This window comes from Cervus elaphus, chromosome 18, assembly GCF_910594005.1.
Source record: "Cervus elaphus chromosome 18, mCerEla1.1, whole genome shotgun sequence".
NCBI classification, from domain to species: Eukaryota; Metazoa; Chordata; class Mammalia; order Artiodactyla; family Cervidae; genus Cervus; species Cervus elaphus.
In genome coordinates, this window is record NC_057832.1 from 112,201,966 (window position 1) to 112,220,067 (window position 18,102).

At 45.7% G+C, this 18,102-nt stretch overlaps 1 protein-coding gene and 1 non-coding gene across 2 annotated transcripts; one reads left to right on the forward strand and one right to left on the reverse strand.

Moving 5' to 3' along the window:
* Positions 1–3,574: 3,574 nt before the first annotated feature.
* Positions 3,575–3,681, reverse strand: LOC122674934. The gene has a single exon (XR_006335098.1). It is a non-coding gene; the product is annotated as a U6 spliceosomal RNA (small nuclear RNA).
* Positions 3,682–7,281: 3,600 nt separating this feature from the next.
* On the forward strand, positions 7,282–12,260 carry GSTK1 (glutathione S-transferase kappa 1). The gene is made up of 8 exons (XM_043872734.1): positions 7,282–7,625; positions 8,125–8,206; positions 8,404–8,532; positions 8,856–8,956; positions 9,149–9,184; positions 11,144–11,260; positions 11,599–11,692; positions 11,975–12,260. Exons 1-8 carry the CDS (start codon positions 7,554–7,556, stop codon positions 12,022–12,024), a joined length of 681 nt encoding a protein of 226 aa, XP_043728669.1. The 5' UTR covers positions 7,282–7,553; the 3' UTR covers positions 12,025–12,260.
* Positions 12,261–18,102: the final 5,842 nt, after the last annotated feature.

Here is an 18,102-nt window from a genome sequence, read left to right on the forward strand (position 1 = left end):
GAATCTACCTATTACAAATTTACTAAATCTTTGTAGAAGTAAAATATTAATTTTTCATGAACCCAACAACTTACTTTAAAAACTTACAAAGACGAATAAAAGCATCTATGGTGGCACTGGTGGTAAAGAATCCACCTGCCTGGGATGCATGAGACAAGTGCTCGGGCCTGGTGCACTAAGAAGACCCAGAGGAATCGGGTGGAGAGGGGGGTGGGAGGGGGGATCGGGATGGGGAATACTTGTAAATCTATTGCTGGTTCGTGTCAATGTATGACAAAACCCACTGAAAAAATAAAAAAAAAATAAAATAAGAAAAAGAATCCACCTGCCAAAGCAGGAGACGTAAGAGACACAGTTTCAATCTCTGGGTCAGAAAGATCCCCTGGGGGAGGAAATGGCAACCTACTCCAGTGTTCTTGCCTGGAGAATCCCATGGACAGAGGAGCTTGGTGGGCTACAGTCTATAGGGTCACAAAGAGTCAGACGTGACTGAGGGTCTGAGCAGTAGACAGTAAGGCATACTAACCTCTCCCAGATATGAAGACATACTGCTAAGTTATAGTCAGACTAATAAAACAGGAAAATGAGCATGAAAATGGACTAGTTTATCCACAGGAACTTAAGATATGATAAAATGTGAACCACCTATAAGTGGGCAAAGGATAGATCATTCATTAAATGATACTGCAGATGAGGCTCACTGGAAGAAAATAAGGTTGGCTTCCTTCCTCTTACTTTATACAAAGGTATCCAAATGGATAAAAGACCTAAATATGCAAGGTAAAAATACAAAATCACAGAAGAAAATATAGAATAATTTTGCGACCAAAGGGTGGGCCAAAAGCTCAAAAATTGGTTGGAGTTCCAGTCAATGAGAAGCACAGATGATTGTCAAGAAGACGTTCACAACATAACAGACCACTAGTTAGACTATACAAGGAAAGCTAGGGTACACACACACACACACACACACACACACACACACACACACACACATACACACACAGAGGCAGAGGAAACTCAAGTGGATATCAGGAGAGGTCCTCACTCTCATTTATAACCACAAATGTCCAACAATAATATACTATCCTGCATTCATCAGAATGGCCCCAAATCACCAAATGTTGGCGTGGAAGTGGAGAGAGGAAAGCTTGGCGCCGCCAGCTGGAGTGTGGGGCTGTGCCGTCACCCTGGAGAGCAATCTGTCAGGACTTGGTGAAATAAAAGACTCACATGTGCTTTGGCTCAGAGTCACACTCCTGGGGACATTCCCAAGAGAAACTGTAGCACAAATTCAGGGGGATAGAGATGAGGATGTTCCTCACAGCACGGTTTATAGAGGTAGGACTCTGAGCTTTCACTGTTGGGGGTGTGGTTCCAGTCTCTGGTTGGGGGAAAAGGATCCCTCAAGCCTCTAGATTCAGATTTTTTTTTTAAAAAAGTCTCTTTAAGAACAATTCCCCAAATTGCATACTGTCAAGTATGCATACATTAACCTAAAAGCCTGAAAATACATTTCCTCACTGGTTTGAGTGTGTGGTACTCTTTTGCAATTCTTAGCAAAGGAACAGAGCAGACATTGGTATTAAACCAGAAGGGAGTGAAGACTGTGCAGGCCTTTAAAATCAGGAGGAATAACCAGGCAGATGCAAAGGGTCTTTTGAGCAATTGGGCAGTGAAAGTGAAAGTCGCTCAGTCATATCCTACTCTTTGTGACCTCATGGACATACAGTCCATGGAATTCTCCAGGCCAGAATACTGGAGTGGGTAGCCTTTCCCTTCTCCCGGGGATCTTCCCAACCCAGGGATCGAACCCAGGTCACCCACATTGCAGGCGTATTCTTTACCAGCTGAGCCACAAGGGAAGCCCAAGAAAACTGGAATGGGTAGCCTATCCGTTCTCCAGCAGATCTCCCCAACCCAGGAATTGAACCAGGGTCTCCTGCATTGCAGGCGGATTCCTTACAAACTGAGCTATGAGGGAAGCCCTGAGTGGCTGCCAGCTGGCAAACATGTGCCACCGTTGACTTGTGCACTGTCGGCTACCCCAGGCTGCATTAAAGATAAAAATCCACCAGGCACACGTGTCAAATCAGAAGCCAGAATGTTATTTTAAGGAGGTGGTTCTGGGTCCAAGAAAGGGACTTGACCACAGTAGAGTTTAGAAATCCCAGTTGCATAATACTCACTAGGTTTGTTCATTTTTCTCATGGAAGGAACACAAAGATAAAAATACTTGAGTTGCCTGAAATGTGCTTAGGGAATGACCTTGGAAGTAAAGAAGGAAAAGGACATCACAGGCATTCTTTCAGGCATAGTTCCCAAGGACAGAGCTGAGTAACAAGTTCTCCAGCAGTTTTGAAACTGAGATCTGGTCGGGGAAAGGTGACCAGGTGCCCTCTTTGAGAATAACTTCCAACCCTGGACGCAGCCACCACAGGTTAGTGTCAAGTCCACAGCGGTCAGTAGCTAGAATGTTATTTTGTCCTAAGGAGCTGGTTCTGGATCCAAGAAAGGCACTCAACCACTGGAGGGTTTAGAAATCATAGCTCCAATTTCCACAGGTTCAACTGCCACCTCCACCACTTTATAAGCTTTACGACCTTATGCAAGTTCCTGAATCGCTCCGTGCCTCAGTTTCCCCATCAATAAAACAGGAACCGTGGTGATATCAGTACCTACCTGAACAGCCATCTTAGAGGACAGTTTGTCAGTTTCTCAAAGAGCTGAACATAAACTGGTTGTTAGACCCAATTATTTCACTGCCAGGTATGTACCCACAAGAAAGAAAAGCTTCCTCATACTAAAACATGTATGTAAATATTCCTGGCAGCATTGTTTGCAATGGCCAGCAACTGCAAATATTCCAAATGCCCATGAAATGGTGAATGGATAAACAGAATGTGGTGTATCCACTCAATGGGGTGATCCAAACCCCTCAGGAGACATCTAGTGAGTGTATGACCTCAGAAAGTTCCCCAGTTTTCAGACAGTTCCCACTTTACTCGCAGCCTCCAGGAGAAACCACTGCTCTGTTCTCTACCTTCTCTGACAACTTCATATAAATGAAATCACATGAGATGGAGTCCTTTGCATCTGTTTTCTCTCACTGGGCATATCTTTGTCACAACTGGAGTTGGAACATGCTATGGGCATCCAGTGGGTAAAGGTCAGGGATGTTACTAAACATCTGATAGTGTATGAGAAGCCGCCCCCAGCCCCCCAGCCCCCCACCCCTCAAACCCCCACATCCCCACCCCCCTCCCACACACACACAGTAAGAATCATCTGATCCAAAATGTCAGTAGTGCTGAGGTTGAGAAATTCTGCACTACTGGGAAGTGTGAATCGATGAACCAACGAATCATTCTTTAGACTTGAATTTAAGGATTGTCCTCTCAAATTCTGAGAAAAATCTCTAGAAGTATTTCCACACCCTTTCCCCTTGAACAATTTGAAATTGGTCTCTCTAGTAATGATTTTTTTTCTTTCTTTTTTTTTCATTTATTTTTATTAGTTGGAGGCTAATTATTTTACAATATTGCAGTGGTTTTTGCCATACATTGACATGAATAAAAATATGGAATGCTTCACGAATTTGCGTGTCATCCTTGCGCAGGGGCCAGGCTAATCTTCTCTGTATCGTTCCAATTTTAGTATATGTGCTGCCGAAGCAAGCACTAGTAATGATATTTTTAAAGAAGTCCCTGGGATGGGAGAAATATCACAACTATTATATCAGAGGCCCTGTGATGCTCTGCACAGATTCCCTTTCAGGCATGACTGCCCCCCAGCTCATGGGGCATTGCCAGCAGACAGCTATACCTCAGTCAAGGTCAAGCCCTCTTCTGAGGGCAGCTCACACCCTATGACAGCTTTATTGCAGGGTTGGGGGGGGGGTGGGCGGGAGATGGCAAGTAAAGAGCTACTCTGAAGGACCATCCTACCTTCAGAATTCCTTGGGGGTTGGCTGGGACTTTGTTCAGCATCACCGCCCAGGGTCTTTCTCTCCTCCCCCTCTCATCCCTTCCTTTCCAAAGGGGACAATCATAAAGTCTATCCCCAGTGAAGTTCCTCCTTTCTAATCTCCAAGAGTCAACTTTCCAACTGGGACACCTGGAAACAATGACTCTGGCTTCTAAAACTTATTTTGAAACATGAAGATTTTTAATATATATTTTTAAAAAATCTAATCCAACAGGGACAGAAAAATTCATGCATAACCTCTAGTGACAGAAAGTCGTCACTGGTTATTTCAGGATTGAGGGAGGTGGTATTGCCAAGAGACATGAGGCACTCTGGGGGTGACAGGTGCATTCACTCTCGATGGTGATGGTTTCACAGGTACATGTATATGTCAAAGCTCGTCAAAGATTATACTTGAAATATGTGCAGTTTGGGGCTTCCCAGGTGGCGCTAGTGGTAAAGAACCCGCCTGCCAATGCAGGAGACATAAGAGATTCGGGTTCGATCCCTGGGTCGGGAAGATCCCCTGGAGGAGGGCATAGCAACCCACTCCAGTATTCTTGCCTGGAGAATCCCATGGACAGAGGAGCCTGGTGGGCTACAGCCCACAGGGTCTCAAAGAGTCGGACACAACTGAAGCAACTTAGCATGCACACACACACATGTACAGTTTATCATATGTCAGTTATACCTCAATATAAAGCTGTTCTAGAAAGAGGGGGGAAGAAAGAAATGGTCAAAGCCTGAGAGGGACTCTGAGAAATTAAGAAAAGTATGTATAATCTCTACTACAGATATTTTCAGTTTTTCCACTGGTTTTTGCTTTTACCCATGTCCAGAACGTATGTATTTTATGAAGGTATGTGTGGGTTAAGTTGCTTCAGGCATGTCCAACTCTTTGCCACCTTATGGACTGTAGCCCACTAGGCTCCTCTGTCCATGGGATTCTCCAGGCAAGAATACTGGAGTGGGTTGCCATTTCCTCCTCCAGGGATCTTACTTACAAAGGGATAATGACAGTATATATTAGGTGTTCTCAGCTACGATGTTGTCACACTGGTTTGTCCTGATGACCTGCAAAATGCTCCAACTAAATTTGTTTTTAAATCATGTTGAAAATACCCAGTTTGCCAAGATTTACTTCTTTTAATATAGCACAGCATACCCAAGATTAGAACCACAATAATGTCAACTTGAGTCTCTTGCATTTGGATGTGGTTTCTTATGTGTGGAAGTTAGCACACAGAATTTCACATCACCCTTGGCAAATCCTTAGGAAAATGTCAGGCACTGAGAACCGGTGATGTAAATACTCTGTTGCATCTTGGCAAATACAACGGCCTTCATAATTGACATTTTCCTTAAATCAAAGTAAAATATACAAATGTTCATAAATCATATAAATAAATCTCCCTGCCAGTACAAGTTCTTAAAGGCAAATTCCTTCCTTTTTAAATTTTTCTTCCTGACTCCATCTCTCTGTCCCTCTTTCCTGATTGTCTTCCTTTGTGGGTAGATAATACACTCACACGGGTCAAAAATCAAAAAGTGTTAAACATTAGCTACAACAAAAACTCTACATTAGATACAACAAAAACTCTCCCCTTGACCTGTTCCCAGGCACCTAGCTTCCCTCCTGAAAAGCAACTGGTTTTATCGTGTTTTTTTCTGTCAGTATCAATGAGCATATATGTGTGTGTGGTATAGTCACATACCTAGAGACTATTAAAACCTTTCAAAAAAAGATAAATTATTTGCTCTGTTTTACACCTTGTTTTTCACTTTTTAATATATAGGATATCTTCCAATATTAACACACAAAGAGTTTCCAAATTCTTTTACAGTTGAAAATATAAATATTGCTTTATTGAATTAGCCCGGTATGGATGAACATTTAGGTAGCTTTCCAATCTTTTGTTACTACAAACAATGCTGTAATAAATAACTTCACAGCTCATCACACTGCATGTAAGTAAACATGTTTATAGTATAAATACTTAAAAAGGGAACTACTAGGTCAAAGGCTGTGTGCATGTTTAAAACAGAAAGGTACTGCTGAACTGACTTACACTCCCACCACTTACATAGGACAATGCTTCTCCACAGATCCTTGCCAACACCCTGAGTCATAAACCTTTTTGATCACTGCCAACTTGATAGATGAAAAATAGCCTAGTGTAATTTTAACTTGGAATTTTCACGTAGACAAGCAGGTTTGTGTTTCAGAGCCATCTATTTGTCCATTTCTGTGAAAGCTCTGTTCATATGATTTGCCTGTTTTCCCATGAACTTATGTTCTTTTACTTCATTGATTTTTTTTCAACTCTTTCAACACTAGGATAACTAGTTTTTTGACTGCAAAACGAACCCAAATATTTTTCCCAGTCATTTTTTTGACTGGCTGGATTTTGCCAGATTTTTTTTTAAATTTTATGTAATTGTATTAAGTGTTCTCTTTTTACCAGAGATGAGGATGAGACAGGCTGGGACCTGGAATAGTTTACTGAAGTGCTGCAATGCTTGCACCTAGACACACCTCTCCTGGACCAAAATACAAAGAAACTATATGGGACTAAACATAACTGCATGTATGCACAGGGCAAACTCTGGACAAAAGATACAAAGAGACCAAAAAAACCCAACTGCCACTTCTAATGGGCCTGGACCAAAAGCTGGGGTTTGGAACCAAGAGCCGGGTACAGAGCATGGCCCCTGCACACACCACCACCTAAGCTACCCCTCCGCCCTGACCCCTGGATACATACCTACTTCACCCCTTATTAAGAGAAAGCATCCTGTGTGTGTTGGGGGGGGCACACTAGGGGAGTGAGCAACAAAACCTATGGTTTGTTCTGGAACACCCTCTCACCGCACCCCACCAGCAGGAGACCCAATAACGCCTTCCCTGTATTTTTTATCAGGCCTCTGACTCATTTCTATTGCATAAGAAGGACCAGTGGTCAAGAACCCGCCTGCCACCCCAGGAGACCAAAGAGGCGGCTCCATCCCTTGGGCGGGGAAGATCCCCTGGAGTAGGAAATGGCAACCCACTTCAATATTCTTGCCTGGGAAATCCCACGGACAGAGAAGCCTGGTTGGCTACAGTCCATGGGGTCACAAAGAATCCGACACGACCCCACGCAGCAGTTCGAAGGAGGCCAAGAACTCCGGTCAGTAACAAGCCTTCTCTGGTTCAGAGAGGTCAACAGGATTGCCAGAGGTGCACAGCTACGTGTAGAGGCCAGATCTCAAACCTCGCCCCTTTGCCCCACACTCCTCCCAGGGTAGGGTAGTGACGCCCCCCATCCCCCCGAGCAGAGCGGGTGAGCACACCTGCGAATTCCCCAGGGGACCCCCTCGCCCGCGGCCCCCGCGGGTGACCTCGGAGAAGCCCCGCACACGCCAACCGGCCACTGGACTCTGTCCTGGGCCCGGGTTCCCGCGGGAGGAGGCGCGGCTGGGGCGGGTAGGGGGCGGTCCTCCGGGGAGGCGGAGAGCGGGGGCGGGGCCGCAGCGCTCCAAAGGAAGCACGCTTGCGCCCCGGGCTTCCGGGGGCCGAACCTGCTTCGCGATCCCGCGTCTGCAGCATGGGGCCCGGGCCGCGAACGCTCGAGCTGTTCTACGACGTCCTGTCCCCCTACTCCTGGCTGGCCTTCGAGGTGACGCCGGGGGAGCAGCTTCGCCCGGGGCTTGGGGAGACGGAGGCAGAGGGAGGGATCAGCAAAGAGGGCGGGGACCTCGGTCTCGTGAATTTGCTGGCAGTCCCCTACGCGGTTTAGAGCAAGAGGGTAGAGAGCCAGGACTGAAGGTCACATTGTTGATAAACGGAATATGATCGCTGGCTCCAGGTCGAACCTTTATGTCTTAAGGCCGGGGTTTCCCACACTGACTTGGAAGATAATCAACTCCAAAGAATCCAGAATATAAGCCCTCCGATGTCAGTTTGGGGGAGTGGGGTGCAGAACAGATAAAAACTGTCCACAGGAGCAGAGATCCTGGAATCGATAATTAGGAAATTGGGAAAGTTTTGCCCTTTCAAGCCAAATTTAGGGTGTCCTTCTAACCCTTTCTCCGCACCCATAGACTGGCTGGTCAGTGCCATGAAACACCCTTCTCTCCCTCAGCCGTCTTCACTCTCCCTCCCCGCCCCTCCTGCAGGTGCTGTGCAGATATAAGAATATCTGGAACGTCAGCCTGCAGCTGCAGCCCACGTTAATTGCAGGAATCATGAGAGACAGCGGTAGGAAGGCAGTGGCGTTTTTGGCGGGGATTTGAGGGAAGACTAATTTCAACCAACCAGGGGAGCAGCCCCTCCACTGGGTCCCCTTATTGGCAGCAGCAGCCAATATGCCCACTGCCTGAAACCCAGGTAGGTGCATCCCCCGCCTGGGATCCTCAAGTGATCTCTCATCAGTAAGTCCAACTTTCCACTTGCAGGAAACCAGCCGCCAGCTATGCTTCCCCGCAAAGCCCTGTACTTGAGAAGTGACATTAGGCTCTTGAGCCAGCATCTCCAGGTTCCCCTCCACTTCCCCAAGGATTTCTTCTCTGTGATCCTTAAGAAAGGTGAAGAGAGTGGGAAATGGATGGAGGATAAGGTTTCAGCGGTGGGTTTGGAGATTGCAGGGCCAGAAAGGAGGGGTTCCTGTGATTCCATTAAGTGAAGGAAGCTTTGGGAAAGCTCAGCATCACAGCTGATAACACAGAAAGTTGTGGAACTAGAAGCAGAGGGAAAGCAGGATGGATTAGTGATCAGAAACGCGAATGGGAGGCTGAGGGCCATGGAGCACTGGCGGGTGGGGGGCTGGGGGGAGATGAGAAGGAGGAAAAACCTGGTCTTCATGGGAAACAAGCTAGAGGAGCCCCCTCTGAGCACCTCTGCACCACAGGAAGTTTGACAGCCATGCGCTTCCTCACTGCGGTGAAGATGGAGCACCCGGAGATGCTGGAGAAAGTGTCCAGAGAACTGTGGATGCGTGTCTGGTCACGGGTGAGGGCTGGGTCCCCGGCACCCACTTTTGGGAGACCCTGGATGACTTGTGACCCTCCCCTAGGTCTCGAGTCCAGGTCCAGCCCTCCTCCTTGTTCACTGACCTGGTTCACTGGCCTCCATCTCACCCCTCACCATGCCACCACCACCCCACCCCCCCGCCCCTCGTATTGACTGTCCTCCTCTTTTCAGGACGAAGATATCACGGAGTCCCCGAGCATCCTGGCCGTGAGTGTTCCCACTCCTCTCCTGGGGAATCTGAGGACAGCTGACCTCTGGGAGTAGAGAGGACATCATTTATTATTGGGTGGAAGTGGTCATAATTACCGGGGGAGAAAGGATGTTTGAGGCCAAATTACTAAATGGTTGGAACTAAGAAGACTCTTGAAAGAATGTATCATGGGTTAAAAAGGAAACATGATTTTGATGAAAGAAGTCAGTGGGAGAGAGGTGGTACATGTGGGGACCTGCAGATGGGGAGACTTGAAGTACTGGCAAGTCTTGGCCCTAAAAACTGCAACACAAACCTCACTGTCACATCCAAGAGATAAAAAGCAGGCTTTGAAAAGACAAAGAGAGATAACTGACTCAATCCAGAAGTATTCGGGAAGTCCGAGTGAGAAAAGTGGAAGTAGCTCCAAATGTCAAAATGTGTGCCAGCCATATTTAGATATAGAAGTTTTTCTTCAGGATTAAAGCAGGAAATTCAACACCACATTTTTTCCCCTTAAGATTTTTCCCCCTTAAGCCACAAGGGTTTCCCTTGTGGCTCAGCTGGCAAACAAACCATCTCCAATGCAGGAGACCTGGGCTCGATCCCTGGGTTGGGAAGATCCCCTGGAGAAGGGAAAGGCTACCCACTCCAGTATTCTAGCCTAGAGAATTCCAGAGATTGTATAGTCCATGGGGTCGCAAAGTGTCAGACAGGACTGAGTGACTTTCACTTTCACTTTAAGTTTACAGAAGATAGCTGAGGCATATTCAAATGCAATATATAAAATGATGTTACAAAAAACATTAAATGTGTAAAGCTTGCCTAGTGTATCCTCCTGTGTTTTCATTCCTGCAAAGTCTATGCATTGGCTTGCTTTTTCACTTAATATTTAATGATCATTTTCCTTGTCATTTAAAACTATTGCAGAGAATAATTGTTAGGTTCCATATAGCATTCCATTCAGTGGGTGTACTTCTGTTTACTTAACCAGTTCTCTATTGTTGAGCACTTGGCCAGAATATACTTATGTAACTGGGTCAAAGACAACAAGTCATGCCTGACTTTGTATTTCCCACTCCAGGTCAAGGGGCTCAGGTTGCAATACCTGTCAACCCTAGCTGTGTATTAAAATCACTTGAGCACCTAGACATCACCACCCGGAAATTCCCATGTAATTTGTTCTCGAGGATAACATCTGAACTGAGATTTTCAAAATCTCCCCCAGGATATTCTAATATATGAAGCCAAAGTTGAGAATCACTGATCCCAACAAACCCCAAACTGAACCATTTAACATTCGCTTGAAGCCAGACACTGCTGGCTGCAGCCATGTGCCCCGTCCAGAGTCCTCAGGCAATTCTATGAGAATTAGAGTCCAGCCCTTAGATTTGGGAATTCTGAGAAGCAGGAAGGCACGAGCCCCCAGCTTAATGTCAGGGGACTTGATTTCCAGCTTTGGTTCTGCTAATAAGCTCTTCAACACTGACCAAAATATGTACCATTTCTGGTCTGGAGGCTCCTTTTGTTTTGGCTTTTTAAATATTTATTTATTTGGCTACACCAGGTCTTAGTTGTGACATGTGAACTCTTGCTTGCAGCATATGGGTTCTGGTTCCCTGACCAGAGATTGAACCCAGGCCCCCTGCATTGGGAGCACAGAGTCTCAACCACTGGACCACCAAGGAAGTCTTTCCTAATCTGTTAATGAAGTGGTTGGGAAGCTGACCTTTCGAGATGCCCTCTTGTGTTAAATTTCTACAATTATGCCTATTTGCCACCCGCTCTTTCTACCAATCTCATGATTTTGAAAGCAAAAACATAGCCCCTTTTGGTAAAGATAGACCTCCACTGGTGGGTAGGTAAAAGCGCTGCCAGGATAATGTGGGGACAGAAAATAAAATGACCAGCATTTTCCCCTGATTCCCACCTGCACTAAAGCAGACACACTTGTCTTCTCTACCACATCCCTTCAGGCTGCAGAGAAGGCTGGCATGTCCATGGGACAAGCCCAGGAACTTCTAGAAAGGGTCTCAACACCACAAGTGAAGAACAAGCTCAAGGAGACCACTGACACAGCCTGCAAATATGGGGTGAGCAATTCTGTCCCCACCCCCGTGCTGAGACAGAGAATCCTGATCACATCCCTAAACTCCTGAGCATAAGTTACTCCCCAACTGTGAGTCCTCCTAGATCTCCAAGATAACCCTCATCGTCTTCCTTCCTTTCCCTGGGCCCAAGGAAAGGAGGGAGAGAGCTAGATGGTGAGAGAGGAGACAGAAATCTCTCCTTAGAACCCTGGAACCTCTCATCAGATACCTCTGGCTACTTTGTGTCTATGACCTCTGACCAGGATTGACTTGCAGCCTTGAACGGCAGCCCTGTAACCACCTGCTCCGTCACCCTCCTTCCTGCCCTGTAACTTCTCCAGGCTTTTGGGCTGCCCATCACTGTGACCCACCTGGATGATGAAACCCACATGCTCTTTGGCTCCGACCGGATGGAGTTGCTGGCGTACCTGCTGGGTAAGTTACAGGTTCATGCTGACCTGCCCTTGACCCCATCCCTGCATTATATCAGTTGCCCAGAAGGATGGATTCAAGAACTGAAAAAAAGAAAAAAATGTTCTAGTCATTTCTGATAATGGAACCTCAACCAGAGGTAGGTGTGCTTGAGGTGGAGTGGGGAGGGGCCACCTTCTTCTGCAGGAAGGAAGCCTTCTGTACCCAGCACCCAGGAGCTCTTTCTGGAGAGAACCCCTGGGGGCTTTTGGGGCCAGACTCTGACTCGCGATCTCTTCCATCCAGGAGAAAAGTGGATGGGCCCTGTGCCTCCAGCTGTAAACGCCAGACTTTAAGGAAGCCCAGAGGAAGCAAGAGGACTGGTATAAAGGAGCAGATCATCCGCTTACCCCTCCTCCACTGTGGGGTCTGGGACTCTGGTTTCCTATCTGATAGAGGTTCTTGTCTGGCCCTGGGGTGTGCTGGGGGGCGGGAAGGGCAATACACCATCTGCCGTTAGTCTCACAAGTGCCTCTGAGAGCCTCCGACTCTGCGCTCCACAGAATAAACCTAATGCCGTTAGGCATCATTATTTCTGGGTCTGTGTCCTCCCTGGTGACCATGTGTTCTTGTTCCTATAGCCGCATCCTGGCCACTCTGGGTGTTTGAGAGGAACAGTTCCTGTGTGCCCCCAGCCCTCTGCCCCACTTTGGGGGCGCTTACATGGAGGGAGCAGGAAATAGTCCCTCTCTCTCTTCTACAGAAGCTTCTTAAGTCTGTCAGGGAAAGAAAGCTAAGCCGGATGGATTCTGCAGCTAACCGGTGGGACACTGTCTTCTGACCAGCCATGGTGCCTGAGACAGGGGCTGGGGCTGGAAGCCCAGGGGAAGTGGAGGCCGGCAAGAACCCCAGCGTGGCTGAGCTTGCATCCAGATGTTTAAATGGGGTCCGGCTACTCTGACCAGCAGGGGCTGCGAGAGGCCATGTTGGGAGACTGGCCAGAGCTGCTGGGGCCTGAAGAAGTTGCTCATCCCCTCGGGGTTCCTTCCCCTCACCCACAAAGCAGATCCCAAGGAAAGGCCAGGCTGCTCTCCGTGGCCCACTGTGAACCCTGTTCCCTCCCTGACAAACCTCTAGCTTTCTCACTCCCCCCATTTATTGAAGCCCCTGCTTTTTCTGTGCACACTGTGTGATCATTAGATGGCTTATGTTTCAATAGCATCTGGACTTCTTTAAGGGACTTCAATGGCTCAGAGGGCTTTCAGGGTTAGATGCCTCTTCCCTTTGCTGTTTTCTCAGGTCATATTTCTCATCTTCTATCCCATGTCCCCCTCTTTTCTCCCATCACTTTCAGTCTTCCTCCTCTCCCCCTTTTTTCCATTAATCCAGTACACTCCGGACTTCAGCTCATCCTGACCATGTATACCTGTAAAGTAATTTCACAAGTATATCCCCAAATAAGCCCTCTGTTTCTCCAAAGGAGATCTGTGACAATGTGCAACTAATGCAGAATAAAAACATGAGAACCATAAGGGCAAAGTAAAACAAAATAGAGGGACTTCCCTGGAAGTTCAGTGGTTAAGACTCTGCACTTCTAATGCAGGGGACACAGGGTCAATCCCTGGTTGGGGAACTAAAATGCAACATGCCGAATGGGCATGGCCAAAGAGTAAAAGTTAAAAAAAATTTTTTTTAATGGAACTTTCCATATATTGCAGTTAAATATATTCAACTATATTGAAGTTCTCATACATGTTAAGGGTGAATAGAGACAAAGCTTTGTGAATAAAGATGCCTGTTGTATCAAATAAATGTCCAACAGGAGGATTTTTGAATAAATTATGGTACATCCAGGATGTAGTGTTTCATAGCCATCAAAAATTATATTTGTGAACAATTTTTGGCAACTTCCAGGAACTTTGGAAATTCTTAGGATGTAATATTGATTGGAAAAATGATGAAACTGCATAGTATGGTCTCAATTATATCTTCCGTAAAGATATATTACAGAGGACATTAATCTGGAATAAATCTGCACTGTTAATCTGGAATAAAATATATCAAAATGTTTCCATTTGTATACATTTTTAGAAGATTTATTTATTTATTCATTTTTCGCCTGAGCTGGGCCTTCGTTGCTACAATAGGGGGCCACTCTTTGCAGGGATGTGCAGGCTTCTCATCGCCACAGCTTCTCTTATTGCAGAGCATGGGCTCTAGATGCGTGGGATTCAGTAGCTGAGGCTCACAGGCTCTAGAGCTCTGGCTAGCAGTTATGGCACACCGGCTTAGTTGCTCCACAGCATTTGTGATCTTCCCCGACCAGGGATTGAACTCATGTCCCTTGTATTGGCATGTGGATTCCTAACCACTAAACCACCTGGGATAGTGACTGCAGCCATGAAATTAAAAGATGCTTACTCCTTGGAAGACAAGTTATGACCAACCTAGACAGCATATTAAAAAGCAGAGACATTACTTTGCCAGCAAAGGTCCATCTAGTCAAGTCTATGGTTTTTCCAGTAGTCATGTATGGATGTGAGAGTTGGACTATAAAGAAAGCTGAGCGCCAAAGAATTGATGCTTTTGAACTGTGATATTGGAGAAGACTCTTGAGAATCCCTTGGACTGCAAGGAGATCCAACCAGTCCATCAGTCCTGAATATTCATTGGAAGGACTGATACTGAAGCTGAAACTCCAGTACTTTGGCCACCTGATGCGAAGAACTGACTCATTGGAAAAGACCCTGATGCTGGGAAAGATTGAAGGCAGGAGGAGAAGGGGATGACAGAGGATGAGATGGTTGGATGATATCACCGACCCAATGGACTTGAGTGTGAGTAAACTCTGGGAGTTGGTGATAGACAGGGAGGCCTGGTGTGCTGCAGTCCATGGGGTTGGAGAGAGTCAGACACGACTGAGCAACTGAATTGAACTGAACTGAAACCACCAGGGAAGCCCCCTTATTTGTATAGTTTTTTTTGAAAATTGTTTATTCCGGTAAAAAAAAAAACTTCAAGAATTTATAGATTCACATTTGTATACAATTGTGTACCCTTCTCACTGTTTTCTAAATTTGTATCAGTTGCTTAATGCTGAATGCTCAGTTGAGTCTGACTCTGCGACCCCATGGACTATAGCCCACCAAGCTCCTCTGTCCATGGGATTACTCTGGTAAAAATACTGGAGTGGATTGCCATATCCTCCTCCAGCGGATCTTCCTGATCCAGGGATCAAGCCCACATCTATTGTAGCTTCTTTATTGTAGACAGATTGTTCCCACTGAGCCACCTGGGAAGCATCAATTGCTTAACTTAATCCTAAATTTTATCTCAGTGTAATGTGGGATAATCTCATTTTAGAGGCAGATTTTGCAGCCCTGGCCACTCCTCCTTCAAAGGCTCTAGAATCCTATTTTTCTAATCCAATAGCAAATTTTAATCTTCTCTGAAGGAATGAGACAATTTCTAGACTAATCCTTTCACATGTGATCTAGATTACAATGTCTGAATTTATGGCAAATAGAACAAAAATTGATTGTATTAGTGAGGGTTGTCAAAGAATAAAAATAGGAATCAATAGGATATTGAACTTGGACCCTCAGGCCTTTGAACTTAGACTGGAACTGACCCTACCACCTTTCCTCGGCCTCCAGTTTGCAGATGGCAGAGGATGGGGCTTCTCAGCTCCCATAATCATGTGAGCCAACACTGAGCGAGCTAATCTCTTCCGGAAACACTCTCATAGGCACACCCAGAAATTATGTTTTATCAGCTCTCTGGCATCTGTTGTTGTTCAGTCTCTAGCTAAATGGTGTCTGACTTTGCCACCCAATGGACTACAGCATGCCAGGCTTCCCTGCCTTTCACTGTCACTCAGCTTCTCAAACTCATGTCCATTGAGTTGGTGATCTGTTAGCACAGTAAGTGATAACCATCACAGGGAGAAAAGGAAAAGCCTCCAAATGCACCTATTTTTTTTCTTCCCCCAATAAAGGGACACTTCTAATTGAAGCAGTTTCATACTTAAGTTTCTTCCTTGCCTCATCTGATCAACTGTTGTCATGCAAAATTTGCCATTAGGTCAGTGCTCAGAATTAAATACTGAAGCACTTCCTTGCGTTGTAATTCAAATTCCAAGCTTACTAAATAGTGTTATGCTTCCAAAATGCTACATTTTTAGGTAAAGTTCTTAAAAGGGATACTTTGTTTATAGAACCAAAATACAAGTGGTAATAAAAACAACAAAGTATCACATGCATGTGGTAAATCAAAAACACCCAGAAAATATGACTGTGAAAAGAGAAGTCATCCCTTTCCTACTTTTCACTTTTCTGTATATGCTTCCAGAAATGCTTATGTCTGGGAGGGGAGATTGGGGGAAAATGGATACATGTACATGTGTGGCCGAGTCCCATCCCTGTTCAGCTGAGGCTATCACAATATTGTTTGTTAATCGGCTATACTCCAATACTAAATAAAAAGTTGTTTTTTTTTAAATGCCCATGTCTTTTTAACACAAATGTCAGGCATAATACAGAGATTCTATATACCCTTTATCCAGTTTCCCCAATGGCAACATCTGGCATATCTGGTAGAACAACAAACAGAAAACTGGCATTGGTACAGTCCTTCAGCCTCATTCAGACTCCAACAGTTTTGCATGCACTCATTTCTGTGTCTGTATTTAGTTCCATATAATTTTATCACCTGTACGCACATGTGCTGGAGAAGGTATGGCAACCCTCTCCAGTATTCTTGCCTGGAGAATCCTACGGAGAGAACAGCCTGGCAGGCTACAGCCCACGGGGTCACACAGAGTTGGATACGACTGAAGCGACTTAGCGTGCGTGCAGACGCGTGTGACCACAATCACAGTCTAGTTTAGATACTGAATGCTTCCAAACTTAAGGATCCCTCAATGCGCTTTTCGTAGCTACAGCCACCTCTCTTTTTCTCCCCACTTCCCTAACCCCTGGCAACCACTAATCTGTTCATATAGTTCTTATTTTACGAGGGCTGAATGAATGGAATCAGAATGGCTTGTTTTCATTTAGCCTAACTCCCTGAGATCCACCCACGGTGTTGTATGTATCTGTAGCTTGCAGTTTGTTCTTTTTACTGCCAAGTCATGTTCCTTGATATGGATGTGCCAGTTTGTTTAACCCACTGAAGGGCATTTTGGTTATTTCTAGTTTGGGGCTGAAAATCAGTTTCTGGACCAAATTCCTGTGTGTGTGTGTGTGTGTGTGTGTGTGAGCTTTCTACACCAAATGGCAATTTTCAGATGCCAGCAAGGTGTCCAAGAATTCAACTCAATTCTAACACTACCCAGAAATAGCATCACATTCCATATGTAAGACCACCCTCCACTTCAGACTCTAGCGGCAAGTCCAGGTTGTCACTGGTTCTTCTGACAGACTGGTTATATACTTCATGACCCCCTCTTTGGGTTTGATTAATTTGCTAGAACAGCTCACAGAACTCAATAAAACCTGTTTACTTACTTGATTGCCAATCTATTATAAAAGTATATTAAAGGATATGATTCAAAAGCTAGATGAAGAGATACATAGGACAAGGTCCTGAACAAGCTTTCGTCCTCAGGGAGCTTGGGAACCAGCCCAGAGGCATTTGGAAGCCTCCCAGCTTCCCGATGTAGAGTGAACTGAATGATGTAGAAAGAAGTGACAGTTCCTCAGTTGTGCCCGACTCTTTTTATAAAGTCCATGGAATTCTCCAGGCCAGAATACTGGAGTGGGTAGCCTTTCCCTTCTCTAGGGGATCTTCCCAACCCAGGGATCAAACCTAGGTCTTCCACATTGCAGGCAGATTCTTTACCAGCTGAGCCATAAGGGAAGCCCAAGAAAACTGGAGTGGGTAGCCTATCCTTTCTTCAGAGGATCTTCCTGACCCAGGCATCAAACGGGTGTCCTGCATTGCAGGCAGATTCTTTACCAGCTGAGCTATCAGGGAAGCCCAATGTAGAAGCTTTTGGAAAATGGGGTTTTTGTGGAGACTTCATTACATAGTCATGATTGACCAAAGCTCTGTTGTTCAGGCACTCAATCGTGTCCGACTCTTTGTGATCCCATGAACTGCAGCACGCCAGGCTTCCCAGTCCTTCACCAGCTCCTGGAGATTGTTCAAACTCATGTCCATTGAGTCGGTGATGCCATCCAACCATCTCATCCTCTGTCTTCCCCTTCTCCTCCTGCCCTCAGTCTTTCCCAGCATCAGGGTCTTTTCCAGTGAGTCAGATCTTCTCATCAGGGGGTCAAAGTATTGGAGCTTTAGCTTCAGCATCAGTCCTTCCAATGAATATTCAGGGTTGATTTCCTTTAGGATTCACTGGTTTGATCTCCTTGCTGTCCAAGGGACTCTCAAGAGCCTTCTCTACCACCACAATTCAAAAGCATCAATCCTTTGATGCT

Bases quoted from the DNA above. Each gene is read 5' to 3' on its own strand.
- GSTK1 (XM_043872734.1), top strand. From the start codon at position 7,554: ATGGGGCCCGGGCCGCGAACGCTCGAGCTGTTCTACGACGTCCTGTCC. The intron at 8,957-9,148 runs GTGAGGGCTGGG...TCCTCTTTTCAG, and splicing joins GGATGCGTGTCTGGTCACGG to GACGAAGATATCACGGAGTC. The intron at 11,693-11,974 runs GTAAGTTACAGG...TCTTCCATCCAG, and splicing joins GTTGCTGGCGTACCTGCTGG to GAGAAAAGTGGATGGGCCCT.